The following is an 18,934-nucleotide window of genomic DNA, read 5'->3' on the forward strand; positions in this document are numbered from 1 at the left end:
ATGGTTTGCGGCGGCCGCACCAACTAACAGCAGGGACGTCAATATAAGGTGCTGCTGTGATTGGACGATGTCAAAGATAAGAATTCAAGCAAGTTTCGGATTCGGTCGGTAAAACAACATGCTTGACATCCGACGTTATCTCATGGGCATTCCTGATATCTCAATAATCGTCGTACCGCGCTGCTGCCATGTTGTCGGCTGTAAAATGCCTAAGGTAAGCCTCCCAGGACAGCTTGGAATCGTAGCACTCACTAGCCGAGGCCTACGCAGTGGATGAACGCCCTCTGCATCACCGCAGACGCTCAAATGCGATGCTCTTTTCCCCCCCATCTTTGGAGCTTGCCTCACTCATGCCTATATCGTAGAAAGCGTGTTCGCACCAGGCCAAGGTTCTGCTGATCCTGGCCTGTGCCCACTGCCCGCAAGCAGTCGATGCTTGTGGCAACAGCACGCCAACAAGAACTCACTAGCGCATCAATGTCAGTCCGCGTGCGTTCTGCGAACTCGCTCGTTGAGCAATGCATATTGCAGCGCATAAATGGTGTATTCAGTGTAGAAAACATTGGCCAAAATTTTAAAAAATCAACGTAGAAAAAAAAAACATGCACTCTCGGGGATACAAACTTGAGACTTGCAAAAAACATGCCTAGCGCTCCAGTGCCACCTGTAACATAAATATAAAGTATATAATGTATAGCCAGTTTACATTTTTATTTATTTTTAGCATTTCAAGCAGCTTAGATTACTATTTCTTGTATAAGGCTTGTGCAGTAAGTGTCCCCCAAATTCCTGTTGGAAGGAATGCCTGCCCGGCACCACGCGCGTGACGTCAAGGGCATGGCGCGAGGCGCGGGGCGGGAGAGCTTTATTCTTTTCACTAACATGGTGTCATGTTGGAAGAAATGCCTGCCCGGCACCACGCGCATGACGTCAAGTGCATGGCGCGGGGCGGGAGAGCTTTATTCTTTTCACTACACTACACGCGCGGGTGTAGTAGATTGTCCCACAATTCCCACAATATCGCATGTCTAGCGACAGCATTTCTTAGACGGAAGAGTGTTTGCAGATGTGTGGTCATGCTGCTGACCGGTGTGCTACTTCACCGAGCGCAAAGAAGTGCTTTCTGCACCCTGGTTTTGCATTGTACGTTAAAAGTTCTGGCTGATTTTAATGCCTTAGTGTATTGACTTTGTTGATTCTTCTCCCGCCGTCAATGGGCCTTAGATTTTTCTACTAGTGTACCAGCCAGCAAAGTGTCGCATGCGCGCTTGTGTGAAGTGACTTGGACTTAGAGCTAGGTACAGTCAACAAACTAACCAACTAAAGGCACATTCTTCCTGGCACCCCCGCAGTGAGTAGCAAAAGTGCTGCTCACTAGAATGCCACCAGGATCGACGAGTGGCTACGTCCGGGCGTAGTGGAGATATTACGTCTGTTGCCGGCGATTAAAAGTCTCTTTCAATTCAATTCAATTCCTGGCACAAACGTGCCGTGGCTTGGTTTCAACTGAGCGAAGGAATTGCAAAGACCCGCCAGCTGCCGGCCGACTAAACGCTAGGCCTACTGATTCTGTCGGAGGGTCGGCGAGCCATGCAGCAGCCCAGTCAAGCCAAGCCATCTTTTTTTTTTATGTCGTACGAAATGTCGTAGAAAATCGGTGAGGATGCAAAAGGGAGGGCAGCATTTTCGAATTGATTTCTCTACTGAATAAAGCCGCATAAACGCAGCAAGAGGGGTCAAAACAGGGCCAAAGAACTCCTTAAGTACAATTTGCGCTAGTAATGCCACAATGTTTACAAATCACTTCAGTGTCCCCTTAAGACGCTCGTAATACCTACTTATACCCGCCGCGGTGGCTCAGTGGCTAAGGCGTTGCGCTGCTGAGCACGGGGTCGCGGGTTCAATTCCCGACCGCAGCGGCCGCTTTTCTGATGGAGGCGAAAAGCAAAAATGCCCGTGTGTACGAGATTTCGACGCACATTAAAGATCCCCAGGTGGTCAAAATTAATCCGGAGCCCTCCACTACGGCGTGCCTCATCACCTGCGTTGCGTTGGCACGTTAAACCCTACAATCAATCAGTGATACCTACTCATAAAATAAACTGAGTGTAGCACCCGATAATCTGAAAAATAGCACCCGATTTTTACCCCCTTCTCCCCCCCCCCCATTCTCAAAGAATAAAAAACCTTAAAACAAACAACCCTAAATATAAAGTTAAAGCGTTACAATCCGAAAATATTACTTCCAGAAAAACTTTTTTGGTTGCTTTTCGCCATCTAATCCCCACCTGTCCCCCCGTAATTGTTCTCACACTTGGTGAAAAGAGCTGTTTTTATATTTCAGAGTTCCATATGTAACAGGGCTTCTCTTCCCAGCATTTTGTATACCTATGTATTTATGGATCTAGTCCGGGCTTTCTGTAAATGCTAAATTATGGCACTGCTGCGCTGACAGTGGAAAAACAGAGCAAACTTCTTTTTTCTTCTTCTTCTGTGTTTATTTCAGGAGCAATCTACCGAGGAGCACTCCTTTGGCCGTTTCCGGGGTATCATTCTCCGATGGCAGCTCATAGTTCTTCTCCAGTACAAGGTTTGTGTCCAGAGGCCTAGCCATCGTACCCATTGCCTAGCCATTGTCCGGAGGCCTAGCCTAGCCTAGCCTAGCCTAGCCTAGCCTAGCCTAGCCTAGCCAAGCCATCGCCTAGCCTGTTGTCACATCGTAGAAGATTGGCAGAATGTTGTCACATAGTCGGGAATGACGCAAGGTTTGCGTACTTGATGAAGTTTCTGACAACGAACTACAAGAAAGGAAAAAAAAAAAAAAAGAAAGTCAAAGAAGCATTCAAGTAGAATGGCATTGACAGCCGAGTGTTGGTGGATCAAAGGCTGCGGCGTGCTATCTGCATCTATGTTAGAGTGCAGTTTTTTCTAGAACTATCCAATCAAATTGAGAACATTGTAGATTAAACAGGAAAAGTCTAGGGTAATGATAAAGGGTTGCACTCTTTTCTTGTCAAACAAGATGTGTGCTACGTAATGTTAAAAAGAATGTTTGGCACACGAACATTTCTTTTTAAGCACGGGATAAGACGATCATGCTAAAACGGTTATTTTATCTTTGATAAAATGAGATAATGGTGCAAAGGCAAGATAACCGTTGGTCATTAAGTGTAACAGTGAATCCCTAGAGAAGCCATCATTTAGGCAGGGGGTGGCTGAAAGTTAGGGGGGGCAGGTGAGATCAAGAAGTTTGCGGAGATAAATTGGATGCAGTTAGCACAGGACCGGGATAATTGGAGGTCTATGGGAGAGGCCTTTGCCCTGCAGTGGGCGTAGACAGGCTGATAATGGAGATAGCCATGCACAGCAAGACGGAGGGAGGAAAATATAAACGATAACGATTCGCAAAGCACAGTTCCGGGCGATATTGTCACGCAACCTCAGCAGACAACGTTGCGACGTATTGGGGAACCAGATGCGCCATGAACTACTCAAAGCCTGCATAAACAAAGCTGTTTGGAAACTAACTAGGGCGCCCTCGCAACTAGCCGCTTTCAAATGTTGCTGCCGGGTTTTTTAAAACGGCCATGCAAACAAAATGCAAGTTTGGTTCATTCGAAAGATTGCCTCGTTAGAATAACACTGACGCCAATTTTAGCGCAAGCTTCACTCAAATAGGCTGTGTAATGAGGAAAACAGAGAATAGGCGCGCTACACCAAAGCTACTTTTTCACACTGAACTTGTGACATATGAGTGGCAGCTCGTTGCGGTTGGGTGAGGCCAACTAAATCCAGTGCAAATTTTAGACAGGGATTATAAGCTTGCGGAATGAGCTGTTTGTAATTTAGTGCACATCCTTTTCGTAGCAGTAGGAATGGCGGGGTAACCAATAGAAGTTGCAAATGAACAAGTAAATGTAGCAGCACCGGTGTGTACAGCACGCGCTGTGCCAACCAAAGCTGCGCGGCTGTCGGGCTTGTCGGACACAGCATTGGCCAACTGGCATAAGCAACATCTTTACCTACACGACCCTGTTTGTCGCGCATACTTAATATTTCACGATACGACTGCTATCAACCGTAGCAAAAGGTACCAGGTACAAATTCGGGGAGAAACAGATCAAGTGCTGACAGCGGTCGTTAACCGGCGTTTCCCTGCCATCTGTGAAACCAGACAGTAAACAAGGCAACAATTTAGACGTTTTCCCTTTTGCTGCCTTAGTCGACATACTAACGTTTATTTTTGGCACATTTAGTGAAACGTCATCGCTGGTGCCACGGAACACACACTTTAGCAGAGGAATTCAAATTTTCGCTTTATTTTAAAATGTTTAATTTCTCAGTGAATAAAGCATCGTTTGCTGCCAGACAGGTGCTGAGGGCACTATACAACATTAAATCTTTTGAATGAAACAGGCTAGTATTTTGTCTTCATGGCCCCTTTAATAGTGGCATCACGCAGAAAGAGTCATGGTATTGTGTATTTATATACGTATGTAAAGCATATTCTCTGAATACTTCTTTTTTTACGAACCATCAAATTACTGAGGGGTTGTGGCTCTGGGAGGAAGAACAGGCCGGTTGCATTGTGCAATCGACACAATTACGAAGGAGCAAATTGATGCTGCCATACACAGAGAGTGATGACAGAAAGTAGTGCGCTTCAGAACCGGCAGTGTTTGCCTTGCTTATGTAAATGCCACGTATTCCCCCTCCCCTAAAAAAGGAAAAAAAGAACGCTTTTCACCACTGTGTTGTTACACAGATTTATATAGATTTGGGACAACCTTGCAAGGGAGAGCAACGGTAATGGCAAGGAAATCGCGGCTGTTGTGAGGGCAACTTTGCACCACTGATGTCATTGAGGTTCCTGTAGACAAAATTCCCAGCCTGAAGTCGCAAGCATGTTGCTTACTGTTAACACGTAGCCAACCTCAGCTGTTCAGTTATTAAAGCAAAGTTTTCTTGGCGTCACTGATGGCGGCGTCGTAACCAGAATGCACTGCAGCAAAGCCAACTTTACACAGTGGGAGACCACATGCTGCTGTGCTGATGATGATGATGAAACATGAAAAAAAAAAAGCCTCCCGTGGTCGGATTGAACCTGGGTTCCTTGCGTTATGAAGCCGGTATCTAGCCGATTGCCCCATCGTCACATTCAGGTTACTTGGCATTTTTGGGGGGGGGGGGGGGGGAGGGGTTCGAAGCGCAGGTGTTGGCTTTGGACTTTGGCACTTTGGATTTTGGACGGCGATGATGGGTGGGAAGGATCAGCTTTCTCGTGATGGATTCATTTGCTGGTGTCTGGTTTTGGCATTTGACTCTCGGGTGGTTCGCACTTTGATCGTTGACGCTTTTGACTTTGATTGCAGCGGCTTTGAGTGTAATACTTTTCATGAAAACCATTTGATTTTCGCACGCAAGAGATCTTCGCGTGTCAACCGTCGTTGCTGTCAGACGGTGCGGCTTCTGATTCTTCTGTTGGTAGTGGCAGCTATCGAGATAGCACGGTTATTTATGGGGCTGTATATGGGTTTTGGGGCTAAAAAACGGTCGAAAAAAGCTTTTTCTGGAAAATGGCGTTTGCGGCATCCACGGGCATTTTTTATCAGTCTGCAAATTTCCTCATAAGGCACCATATTTTATTGTTTAATAGCATTTTAAAGTGCACTCTACAGCTCAGTTCGCGCAGAATTCGTCGGTGAAACTACACTTTTTGTGCAACACTAATCTAGCATTTCGCCCTCGGATATCCCGGCACCCAGAGCAGGTACAACTGTAACTTTTTTGGTTTTGCTACCTAAATGTGGGGAGAATGCTATGTAGGAAACAAATTTTTCAAATGGACGCTTTGGAAAATTATTATTGTGTTCAATAGACACCACCTCTGAGGCACTTCTGGCAGAGCGTGGGAGGAGCGAAGTTCAGTGTGTTGTAAAATCACCAAAAATAGCTAAATAAAATTAACTCTTCCAATGTTGTATTCTTTAGTCATTTGTCTGCCTAGCCATGGGGTGATTACCGTTCTGTATGGAGAGGTCATTTTGTAATTGTGACTCAAAGTAATGGCAATTAATCGTTAATTATCCCAAAAAATAGTCAACTTGCAAAAAATGTAATTTCAGATTTATAATCAACACAAAAAACTCCATGATGCTGTGCTGTGCAGTTTCATTAAAATTGGTTAGTAAAAAAAAGAAATAGCTCTAAGACCAGTCTGCTCCCTTATATAACTAGGCATTCTGGTGGCATACCTACCTTTGGTACACTAACCTGAAATAGTTTTACCGGCAAATGTTGGCTTTTTGAACAGAGAAGGTGCCAAGTGGCACTCTTGTTGGTTATGTGCTCACACTTGCTCGTTGTGCGAGGTATTAAATGTTCCTTGGGCTATGCATCAGCACAGTTGGAAAGAAGTTTGAAAAACAGAATGGGTCTATTTGTCGTCTTTAACTAATGACTGATTAAGTGTTCCTTCGTTAATGAAGCTAGGTTTCACCCAGTGCTGTGGATTGAGATGTGCTGCAACGTGTTCCACTTGCAAACCTTATCACTCACTTCACGCTTCACGAGACAAATTTTGTCACCACTCTTTTGTCGCACACTTTAAACTCACTATGGTTTGACGCAGTCTGTCAGGTTTGCATCTTTTTTGTGAGCAACCTTTTGGTGCATGTTGCACCAATTTCGCTGGATGTGCTCAGAGGTTGTGAAACTAATTTTCGCCGTAAATTGAAAGCAGAACAGTTAACCTCAATTTTTGTACTTCAAGTGACTGCCCATACGCACCTCGGTGTGTGCTCAGTGTTCGACGTTTGGCACTTGGTTCTCTTGTTCACCAGATGTTCCAGACCGGCCGTGACGGGAGCTGTCAGCGGCGGTTGAACCTGTCCAATTTCCGGGACGCCTACCCCCGCTACCCGACAATCCAGGTTAGCCCTACTCACTGGGGCCTGTTCCCCCTTCACCTCATTAATATTTCAGTGCCCACTTTCCTTTATGTACATGTTAGATGATAACGTAGTTACTATCGACATCTAATGACCATAAGAAATATGCATCAACAAGTAAATAATTTGCGAACACACATTTCAGTATAATTGCTACACTTTGAGTTTGCAGCCACGTCTTAGCCCCTTCCCTGTTCATTGTTCCACTTACCCTCTTCCTCTCGTGTGAACATTGTGCCTGTGTGCTTGTTAAGGCGAAAACGCCTTGGGTGTCTCGCCTTATGTGAAAAGGGACCATAGTAGTCGTCGTAGGTGGCGTCAACACGAATGGCATGAAAATGGCCGCAACTGTAAAGGGAAATCAATTGCGTTCGTGTGGGGTTCCAGAACTAACTCTTGTTCCAGAATGGAACAACGTGAATTGCCTGTGGGAGCAATTCAATAAGAAAATAAAGAAATGAAAGCGGAGAAAGGTCTGCAAGCGTGATGTACAATGGAATCTCAATGATACGAATTCGTTGGGGCCACACAAAATTTTCGTATTATCCCGAATTCGTATAAGCCAAGACAAGTCCAGACTAACATTATAATTAACAGACCTTATTAAACACGATTACTGTTTGATGAAAAAGTGCGTAATTCTTTTTTGTACTTTCCTCCCTTCCATGTCAGTGAGGAATCCCGCCTGGAACATGTAAAATCTTGCCGCGGTTTCGTCGTTTGCACTACCGGCACATACCGTGTGTCGCAGGATATCGAGAGCAGGATGGTTTTCTGATCTAGACTGCATCTTCAGCATCACTGTTGGTCGCAATTTTGTTGGCTTCTTCCACCCATTCTTCAATAGACCTTAGGCTGCAGGTCGCAAAATTGTCGTCCGCGGTGACAAGATCTTGAAGGGAAGCTTGAGTTTTGAGATTACTTCAGCTCTTGATATTCAGGTCATCATCAGACTCGTGATCTTCTCCCGTGGGAGTCGCATAAGCCCTGGGAAAAATCCACATTTGCGGAAACAGCACAGGAGGTAAAAGCCGACGAGCGTGGGAGAAAAAAAAAAAAAAAAAAAAAAATCATTTTCTCGTAGGGGAACCCCGAGGAGTATGCAAAGCAGTTATGGGGTCGATTCAAGTGCCCATGAGTTTTCAGTTCATCGTTTCCGTGAGGTTGAGGTGCGTAGCTACCGTTATATTTACAGTTTGGTTTCCATGGTAACTACCACACTTTTCACTTACCGGAACTACGAAATGGGAAATTGCGTTGAGCCCATGGCTGTTTCGCATACTACTCAGGATTCCCCTACGGGAAGATGGTGTAATTTTATTAGATGCGATGGGGCTATGTCCCTCCCTTGTCGTTGTTGGTGCGCCGTCCACACCCCCAGTGCGCATGCTCGGCTTGCTGAACGCCCGGTGGTGTCTTACCCTTTAATGGCTCCTGGAGCGACAGTGTTGCCAGTGTCTTCCTGGGCCTGCCCGAGATTGCGCAGTGGGGTGTGGACGGCGCCACAACAAGGGAGGGACGTAGCCCCGACCATGAGATGCTGGAGTGACAGTGTTGCCGGTGTCTTCCTGGGCCGGCACGAGACGAGCACGCTTCCCCTTAAAGGGCTCTTGGAGCGGCAGTGTTGTTGGTGTCTTCCTGGGCCAGCGGATGGACGGACGACGGAGCCGAGAGCAAGAGATGCTTTGCATCTAAAAGTGCGACAGCCGCGCATTGCGCGGTGGCCCCTCTCCCCCTTTGAGACCTTCCCCATTGCCTGCTCGCGTGCACCCGACATGAACGTATTTGTATTAGTGCAGAACTATTCATGAAAATTGCAGAAACTATTCATGAAAACCCGAATGATAGCGTATCTTATAACGTAGTCCATCGTAGTCCATCCGAAGCACCCCTAAAATTCGTATCATCGCAAAATCCGGATCAACTGTAATCGTATCACCGAGATTCTACAGCAGCAGTAAAGAAGCATTTGATAATCGCTATGCTTTCGCCTTCAAACAACAAAAGCAAACTTAAGCAGCCGTAGAATCCCGAAATTTGGCCAAAAAAAAAAAAACAATTTTTCAAAATCGCCATTTTTAGAAAGTAAAGCTATTTTGCTTTCGGTCAGCCAAATATCCAGATGTGGGAGTATGTATTTGAGCCATAATATCAATTTATAGCACCGGTGAGCACTAAAATTGGCCAAGATTCGATGCAGCAATAGTATTTTTTCGACGACTCGCCGCTCTATTTCTACATGCACTATGGTGTCCATCTTTGTCTGATTCGAAAGTGCGTCTTTTCGTTTTCAATTTCCCACCAGAACCGCTTCGTTTTGGTCCATTGGTTGCGTGTATAACTGGGGTAGAAAAGAGACAGAATGCGCCGTGCAATTGGCTACTGACTGCACGTAACCGCAGGGCGCAATCTGATTGGCTGGGCGTCGTAAGTCGTCTGCTCGGCTGTCTCATCACAGTGCAACGGCTCATGTACCTGTTCATGCGAGGACCGGCAAAAGCCCCGAACGGCATAAAAATGAAGTGAACATGTCTAGCGATTACCGAAAGGATAAATGAGGAGTATTAGAAAGCGCCTGAAATATGCTTTTCTGCGTGTCTGTTGGCAACTCATCGTGAGAACCGCACTGAGACGGAGGTAGGCTTAGCGCACCCGCAGGCTGCCCAGACGATAGTGTTAGTGATATGATTACGCCTCTGAGTGCACTAAAGTGCGCCTATCTTTAGATCAGCAACAAATAGAAAAAAAAATATAGATGATAAAGTGGAGGAGGCCATTTGCCTACAGCGCAAGGGAAGTGTATGTATTCTGTTACCAACGATGTTGTGGTGAGTCGGCCCGCATCTTGACGCGGGCTTCCTTGTCAGCAAGTTATTACTGGTAGATGAGCGATCTGAAAGTGATACATGTTCGTACTGGGCGCATTGTGGGAGTGTGACATGATATCAGTAGATTAAATCGCAAATGCGGTTATCCCACATAACCAAGTGCGTGCCCGTTTCCAGAACCGTGTGGTGCATTCTGTTACCAGCTCTTCGTTGCTACTCATTGCAAGCGATGCGAATTGCCTGGAGCCAATTTGTTTGCAGAAATGAAGCAGTAACATGACCAAATAAACTTTTACAGACGTGGATGTTTGATTGGCACCTCAGCCCTTGTCAGCTACAGTATAAACCGGATTATAGGTCGACCCCCTACCTTGAGGTGGGAAAAGTTGACAAAAAAAATAATTCAGCACAGAAGCGCACTCGCAATGTCTATATTTATTTTCGACGCTCGTTCGTCACTGCCACTCACTATGCCTGCAGAAGTCACTCGTCCGAGCTCTCAGAGTCGTCCGAGGATGACTGCTTCGCACTGTTATCTTCCATGTCATCAGGCACGTTGCTGATGGAGCACTTCCTCAACGCTCGTGTAGCCATGTCGTTGGGCAGCGACTGCCCAGAGAAGGACACCCAGCTTGACACGGTCGCAACTGGCCCGTATAGGTCTTTTTGTTGTCGCCGGCTATCCACTCATTGCACAGTTCGCGGAGCCGGTCCGCGCATGGCCTCCGGAGCGATCATTAGCGAAGTTCCCGGACAAAGTCCGCCACTTTGTTCTCCAACTCGGGGTGCACCGCTTGACGTCCGCGGAACGATCCGTTTCGGGGGTTGCACGCGCACAGCTTAGCTTTCTGGCTCCGCCAGTACCGCACACTTTTCTCCAAAAAGCCTAACTGGCGTTGCGCCGCCATATTCCCATTCTGCTCGGTGACTCAATCGCCGTCAGCTTAAACGCCGCGGCGAACTGGCGTCGACTGCCGCCACTCTTCTCGGAACAGAGACGTACAGAAATTTACGCACGCACGCACAATGGACATGTAAAAGATGAAGAACTAGAGAAAAGCGAAATCAAATAAAGGCCTGATAGTGCAAGAGACAGTCCGACACGAATGGCGATGGCGACGGACTACGCTTGCATATTGTTGCCAGACAACGATTTACATTCTGCCAATGACCGCTATTCGCAAGGCGCACAGAGGGTGGCGCCGCGCGGTTGCAGGAGGAGAAATCACTCCATGGAGGATCGGCGAGCGACGGAAACGTCGGAGCCCGCACGCCCGCACGTTGACCCACAACGTATTATGACATGGATTTTGACGCCGTTTCACGTGATAACAAGCATAGCATTCACCGGATGCATGTTATGTTCTAAAAGGTCTCGTGCTTGATACACCGCATGCAAGAGATCGCGACGCGCTGCACGGAAACTATAGTTCATATCACCAGCTAGCTTCAGCACTGTGGAGGCTACATTGTTATCAATAGTGCGCCCACTGAGGGTGCCTAATCCGCCGTGAAGGGGGTCCTGAAAGGACACTCCCTTCTCCCCTCTCGGCAAGTGGCACCGCACGACCCCGCCGCCTTTTGTCGCTTCCTTCGCGGGGAGTTAGGCGCCCCGAGGGGGACAACAATGTAGCCTCCACAGTGCTGCAGCTAGCTTGTGATATGAACTATAGGAACCGAAACACGAACTGAACACAGTGCGCATGGTGTGTATTGTGATGTTTTAGTCCCTCGTCTTCATGCAATGCTTTTAAATCTTTGCAGTTATGTACCAACTCGTCTAAGCAACAACTCTGCTGTTACAGGGCAGACGCCTTTAGTTTCCGTCGCCCTTACTTGACGTTTGTATGCAGATGACAAGTTCGATCCAGGTCGCTGATATGTCCATCGCCCTAATCGTGCAAAGCACGATAACAATTCGTTGCTATAATTTTATTTTCTTCGTGCTCATGTTCTTACATAGAAAAGCAAGGGTGTGAGAGCGCAGGCATGACACATTTTACTAGTGAGATGTTACGCTGAACCATAATCTGTTTTCAAAACCAACGACTGTTGACCGTTTCTTTGCTTTGCGCATCATGCGTTGTGCGGACGCGTTTTCAGATATAGGCTCATATTAACAAAGCTGTTTGCACATACGACACCGCGAGGGCAGTTTTTAATTTGGGGACATTTTGGCCATCACCTCACATTTCACAGACAACAGGCTTGCCGAGGCGCGCTAGTTTAGAACCAGCATATTACAACTAATGATTTACGTGCGAAGAGCTTTTTGTTTCTTCCTTGGTTGTCCTTGTTTCAGGGAGCCGCTTCTAGCAATGCAGAAAACGTTAGGTGATAGTAAGAAAGCAGCTCAAGCTGGTTTGCAGGTTAACATTCTGCATAGAAGCTTCAAGCGTTTAATCAGCTCCAATCTGGAGCCACAAAATTGTTTGGCTGGTTTGGTTTTTTTTTTTTTTTTTTTTTTTTTTGTGAACAGCATCCAACGCTCTACTAATAGTGCCTCTTATCAAAGTATTTGTTTTAGTAGGGAGCAATGCGACTAAGACTGCCACGGCGTTGACCGCTCGGTATTGTTTTAAACAAAAAGAAAATGTCACGTTTAGGTAGTTTGATTGGAAACGTTTATATCCTTGCCTTCGCTGGTGGTAAAACAGACCTAGTGGGAAACTACTACTAGTCACGCTGGCGAGGCCATTGACTTGCATGTTCTGCACGGAGCGACACAACGTACTTCCGAGCGGTATACTATAAAAATGCCGTACACAGGCAGGATTTGTCAAGTAATTAAGCACGCGTACTCTGATAAGTCTGAACCGCTAATAAGCGAACTCTACTAAATTGTGGTGGTGGCTAGTGAACCAGCGATATTCGCAGGCAGAAACAACTTTGTAGCGTCACAGATCGAGCGCTGGCAGCCCTACTACCGCAGCGAGCGACGTGAGCGGCTTTTGCCGTATCTCTTCACCTTGGTTTGTGGGGCGAAATGTTCGTCTGTAGTTTTAATGGGCCCGTAATATCTTAGTTAAGGATATCCATTAAAATCTGGTGTCACCACCACCTAACGACATTTAAAAGTAGAGCTAACCCCTTCGATTTCAATGCACAGACAAGCGGCGGTTCGTAGAGGGAACACCCGATCCTCCTTAGGACAGCCATCTTGGATCGCTTTGCGCGCCTCCTATAGGGCGTGCCCCCTTGCGAATATAAGACGAGGGGTGACTTTTGTGCGGATTTTTTGGAAAAAAACTCGACCTATATTCCGGTTTATACGGTAGTGACGGCACACTGCCAAGGGCATAAAACTTTTAAGTGACTTTCTGCCTTTGCTTTTGTTCAGTTTTTCTGCCAAGTGCCATCCGTATACAGATGATTTCGTAATTTTCCCATCAACTGATTTCAGCAAAGTTGGTATGCTCGTGTTGAGCGAAAAACGAGCTCTATTCTAAGGCGTTTCTATTTTTTCACATGCTCAATAGATAAAACTGTCACTTGTAGTAAAACTTCAACTGCTATTTTCTAACCTTCCCATTTTTACATATATGCCTAGCCTTAGTGACGTTTTCAGTTTTTTTTTTTTTTCAAAGAATTATTATAAACGTTATACCGTTGAATTCAGGATGAAATGAACTGCATGCTGATGCCATTTTAATTGGCTCATTATGTGCCTCAAATGTTATGAGTAATAATTTGAGCTCATTAAGTTTTCTAAACACATGCTGATGCCATTTTAATTGGCTCATTGTGTGCCTCAAATGTTATGAGTAATAATTTGAGCTCATTAAGTTTTCTAAACACATGCTGATGCCATTTTAATTGGCTCATTGTGTGCCTCAAATGTTATGAGTAATAATTTGAGCTCATTAAGTTTTCTAAACACATGCTGATGCCATTTTAATTGGCTCATTGTGTGCCTCAAATGTTATGAGTAATAATTTGAGCTCATTAAGTTTTCTAAACACTGTTTTTTGCATAATTAGGGTAATTTTATCTAATTCACTATCTTTAAGGGAATGTAAATAGCATCTGCATACATGGAAGGCCTTGAGCTACACATCCATACGATTTCCTTAAAGGAGTACTGACACGAAATTTCTCGCTTTCAGTTTTTATGCTGTAAAGAATACCTATGGTCCCAGTAATTACGAAAATCGAACCGAAAGGCGTCAGCCACCAACATATAATTAATTATAGCACGTTTATTGCAACCACTTTCAAATTCGGTCGCCGCGCGGGAAAATGGCCGTTCGAAGGAGAGCCTGCAAGCGGACTGCCTGACGTCATGGTCTCCGTGACGTCGGACCGTGACGTCATGGTCTCCGTGACGTCAGGGACGTTCGCTGCATCGTCTGCTACGGATTGCACGCGGTTCACACTAAAGCGCTGGACACATGTACGATTTGTACACTCGATTCGCATGCGACTGATCGTTACGACTGTCACCACGACTAGTCGTACGCGTGAATTTGAGACACATGACCCGATGCGTGCATGCGATGCGTCGTCGGCGTCGCTCCGCCCACCGTTTTTGCTCCATGGTCAACTACGACTATCGCTGAGCTGAATTTGTAGATCCCGCGCGTTTAATCGCAAAAAATGGATAAAGCAGGCAATCGTGAAGCGTTTCCTGCCTTCGGAAACAGTTCGCGCACACGCCGGCCGCGCCTGCCAGCTCGGACACTCAGCGGCTCGATCCGGCGCAGACCACGGTAGCAAGACGGTAGCAACCGCTTGTCGCTGCTCTTCTGAATCAATCTGATCGTTAAAATGAAGTTCCACATGCGAGAAAGTAGGTGTTAGTGTGGTGAAAAATTGTGCTTGGGATTGTTATCAGGGCTTATTTTAAAAGCGGCGATCAGATATCTGCCGCGATGCAAGCGTATACGCTGACCGGCCCCCCGCGGCGCGCGGCGGGCGGTGCGCCGACCGGTCGAGAGATGGCAATACCTGCGCGGAAACGTGAAGTGCGCACTTCGCAAGCCTTGCTCACAGCGGTACCGCAGCCAAGCCAAACCTCCTATCGAAGCGAGACCGCCCACAACAACAGCGCAGGCTATCGCTTCCGGTTCCGGAAACAACTGTATGACGTCATGCTGAATCGGCCGCAAAATCGCGGATAGCCTGACGTCACACCCTAAGCGATTTCGCTAGTGCTGCCGATTTGTAATAGTTCGCGGCCAGGGCAACTAAAATCGATTTTTGATGCGTTTCCAGCCTCGGATCGCTCCAAAAATTTCTGTGGGTAATCTGTACAAACTACTGAAGCCAATTATATCGTTATTTAGGCCTCTAAATTTGGTGTCAGTACTCCTTTAAGGGGGGACACTGGTCTTAAAACAGCCTCTTTTAATTTTCTAGTGAACTTTGTAAAACCTGTCGGTCTTGCTGCTTTTCTCCCACTGATTTCAGATATGCCATTATTTTCTCAATAGGTCAATTAGTTCCCAAGATAATTAGCACTAATTAGCCATTTTTAGTCAAGCAATAGACAAAACAGTGTTGGTCATAAAACTGTAATCTTTATATTTTCCAATACTATGAACCCTGGTGGGTGCAATAATCGAAGCAGTTTTTTGATGCATCGCTTGGAACTAATTTTACAGCTCATTGAACTTTGGTAGCACCAGTGGCAAGGAGCCATTTTGAGTGCCCATTTCAAACACCAAAGTTTACAGCTCATTGAACTTTGGTAGCACCAGTGGCAAGGAGCCATTTTGAGTGCCCATTTCAAACACCAAAGTTTAACGAGCTGTAAAATTAGTTCCAAGCGATGCATCAAAAAACTGCTTCGATTATTGCACTCACCAGGGTTCATAGTATTGGAAAATATAAAGATTACAGTTTTATGACCAACACTGTTTTGTCTATTGCTTGACTAAAAATGGCTAATTAGTGCTAATTATCTTGGGAACTAATTGACCTACTGAGAAAATAATGGCATATCTGAAATCAGTGGGAGAAAAGCAGCAAGACTGATAAGTTTCACAAAGGTTGCTTGAAAATTAAAAGAAATTGTTTTAAGACCAGTGTCCCCCCTTAAAAAAAATTAAAAATTTTGAATAAAAAACCCCTTAACAGCCCATAAGAAATCGCTCACTTAGGCCCCAGTATTTTCCTTATAACACCAAAAAACAATTGTGCCAATTGAAAACTAATTAAATATTTGGAATGAGAAAGACAAAACACATATCATTATTTATAGACCAATTAATAAAAAAAGTTCATTTTAAAACCAGTGTCTCCCCTTAATAAGTTCTCGAGAAATTTTGCCCAAAGGTTAGGGCCAACCACGGTGTGTCCTGAAAGCCACCATTTTGATGATCCCTGTTGTGTTCTCTTGCATGTCCAGCAAGTGCACGTCTCCGTGCACGAGCGGGAATACAACATGGACCTGCGGCCCTTCATGAGTTCCGCAGCCTACACGGTTTCTCAGGTGAGCCCAACCCTTTAATGTGAGTAGCAAGCAGTCTTTAGCCCCCTCAGCCGTATTTCACAGTGTCTTGCCTTGCAACAGCAATAGAAAAGACTGCTAGAAGCGCTAGATGCTGTGGTGCGAGACTGACTTGAGCGATCCTCCAGATGCAGCTGTCGTGTTCACGGTGGCAAAAGGGAGGCAGGCAAGATGCAAAGACAAGCGACACTAAGTTACGAACGAGTTTATTCTCAAAACCACCCTAACGCTCCCGTCATCTACGTCGTTGATGAGTCCCGCGTTGCTTGAGCGGCCGAGTCGTTCGACTCCGGCCGCTCAACTCCGGTCTCTCCGCTCAACTCTGGCCGCTCAACTCTGGCCGGTCCGGCTACTCCTGTGTACAATAGTCGGTCCAGGCTGGAATGGAAGGAGCCGAGTTGCTACGCCACCGCACGCCGTGATGTCCCCGCTCGGTGCAGCTGTCCGGCCACGCTGAACGCCACTGCTGAAGTCTCCTCTCCACGCCAGTGCATCTCTCGAGCTCTGCACTCGCGCTGAAGCGGTGGTGCCATTGCATGGGGCGCAAGCAAACCCTGCCCTAGTTGCCACCCTATTGCCTCCAAGGCTGGTGCCGTCTCGTATTGCCTCACGCGCCTCATCTGCTAACGACGTACCGAGTCGGTATTGCGGATTTTCACAATTCCCACAATGCACACACATGCACCCCCAACACTTTGAGAGTGATTACAAGGGCCATGAAGACATAATACAACTTTAAGTTCGAAATAACTATCCTTGGTAACCCACTCAGCCCCATTCAAGCCACAAAGCCATTTTCATAGCTGGAAAAAAATGCACGAAATCTTGAAAAACATTGATTCCACGCTACAGAGTTCTGCGCTACAGAGGCATGAAGTGGGGAGTAGTGACGCATTACATGGCAGCACTAAAACGGAGTCATCAGTGTGTTGACCGACCCGCCGCGGTGGCTTGTTGGCTAAGGCATGATGCGGGTCGGTCAACACACTGATGACTCCGTTTTAGTGCTGCCATGTAATGCGTCACTACTCCCCACTTCATGTTGTTGGCTAAGGCATGATGCTGCGGTGGCTTGTTGGCTAAGGCATGATGCTGCTGAGCACAAGGACGAGGGTTCAATTCCCGGCGGGTTCGATTTTCGACCTTCACAATAGCAGAATAAGGGCCCTCAATTTTTTGTGTTTCAGTGACCTATTTTGCGGCCATTTTTCCACATGCAGATATGACACATCCTCTCAGTTCCTCCCGACAAAAATTTTGAGGAATGACAAAACCCATGGTTATTTATGTGTTGCGAGACGCAAGAATACGGTGCAGGGCAATAGTGCAGGCTCTTGTTCATTACTATACCCCATTCCCATTTTAGGGGCGAAGCCCCTGAGTGGCTAGCGCTGTTGGCGTTGTCGGCGTAATCGTCGTATCATGTAGTCACGTTACGAAAAAAACACCTGTAAACTCGTTTCCACCTCGTGCTATAGAGCTTCATGCTTCAACGACACGAGACTTTTACAGCAACGCTGTATACCTCTACCCCAAAACGGCTTCATCTCCATTGGCAAAAACGCTAAGGTGCCAAGAATACACTTGCACATTGCGTGCTTCGCCCCTGTCCAAGTTTCACGTTGGTGGAGATGGTCCGGGATTTTTAACGTGGGATTCTTTAAGGCGAAAGGATTGGCCGTTCCAGATATTGCGGGAACTGGCTGTCAGCGGGCAAAAAATTTTTGCGGTGTTCTTGTGTCTTGTAACTCGTGAATGATTGCAGCGTGTCATTCGTTGTAATAACATTGAGAACACTCTCACTCACCTGCATAACTCCCTGATAGCCGAACATGTATTCAGGCTCGTTCTGCTGAAACTTCACCATGTTTTGTGACACTCTCTGTCTTGTAGAAGGTGTGGGCATTGCTTTTATGCCGCCTTTTGTTATTGCTTCACAGAATGCGTCGCTGCCAAGGATCTTCAAGCTGTTCCGGGCTCTTGGCCTTCGGCATCTTGTTGTGGTCAACGGAAGCAACATGGTGAGTGTAAATATTTTACTGATGGATCCAGGGGGCTGGTCACCAATGGCACAGTTGACCACGGTTGACACAAGCTATGATTGGTTTGACTTGGAACAGAATTTGGTTAACCAGAGTTACGGTGGAGCTACGGATTCAGGGGCACCTGCTGATTGTGATACCACAGGCAGCATGCAGACGAAACACATGCCATGCTACTTACTAGCTCATTTCCTGCAACAAAACCTATGATGTTTGTCTGAGGCCCGAAAAAGCAAACGCAATTTAGGCAGGGCTTATAAGCTTGTCAAACGAGCTTTTTGCGCTTAAATTTAGGGCACATTCTTTTTATAGCGGTAAGAATGTGGGGGTAAACAATGGAAGTTACGAAAGCACACGCAATCATAGAAGTACTGATGCATACTGCTGTTGGTACTGCACGCAGTCTATGCTTGTTTTAGCTGCACAGCACTGCGGGGCTTTGGGGTTGTCTCGGACGACACTGGCCGATTAGCGTAAGTGTGACCATATTTGTCGAGGAAACACCATGTTTCACGAAAAGATTATTTTCTACCTGAACAAAACAAGCCAGGTACAGATACGGTCAAAAACAAAGAAAAGGCAGTAAGCAGCCCGCCGTCGTATGGTGGCGCCATCTGGGCTGACTAATGGTAAACAAGGCTTCGCAGCACACGAAGTTTAGAT

The 18,934-nt window shown here is 46.4% G+C and overlaps 1 protein-coding gene across 1 annotated transcript in view; it reads left to right on the plus strand.

Moving 5' to 3' along the window:
* The window catches only part of Clc-b (chloride channel protein 7), a 65,123-nt gene that overhangs the window by 44,127 nt on the left and 2,062 nt on the right, over window positions 1-18,934 (plus strand). Inside the window, exons 19-22 of the mRNA XM_077670729.1 lie at window positions 2,507-2,590; window positions 6,843-6,932; window positions 16,128-16,211; window positions 18,170-18,250. Of these exons, the coding sequence (XP_077526855.1) occupies window positions 2,507-2,590; window positions 6,843-6,932; window positions 16,128-16,211; window positions 18,170-18,250 (339 nt within the window). The remainder of the gene's footprint in view (window positions 1-2,506; window positions 2,591-6,842; window positions 6,933-16,127; window positions 16,212-18,169; window positions 18,251-18,934) is intronic.

The sequence above is a fragment of the Haemaphysalis longicornis genome, unplaced genomic scaffold (genome assembly GCF_048455015.1).
Source record: "Haemaphysalis longicornis isolate Haplotype H1 unplaced genomic scaffold, Haemaphysalis longicornis Haplotype H1 scaffold_5, whole genome shotgun sequence".
Classification (NCBI taxonomy): Eukaryota; Metazoa; Arthropoda; class Arachnida; order Ixodida; family Ixodidae; genus Haemaphysalis; species Haemaphysalis longicornis.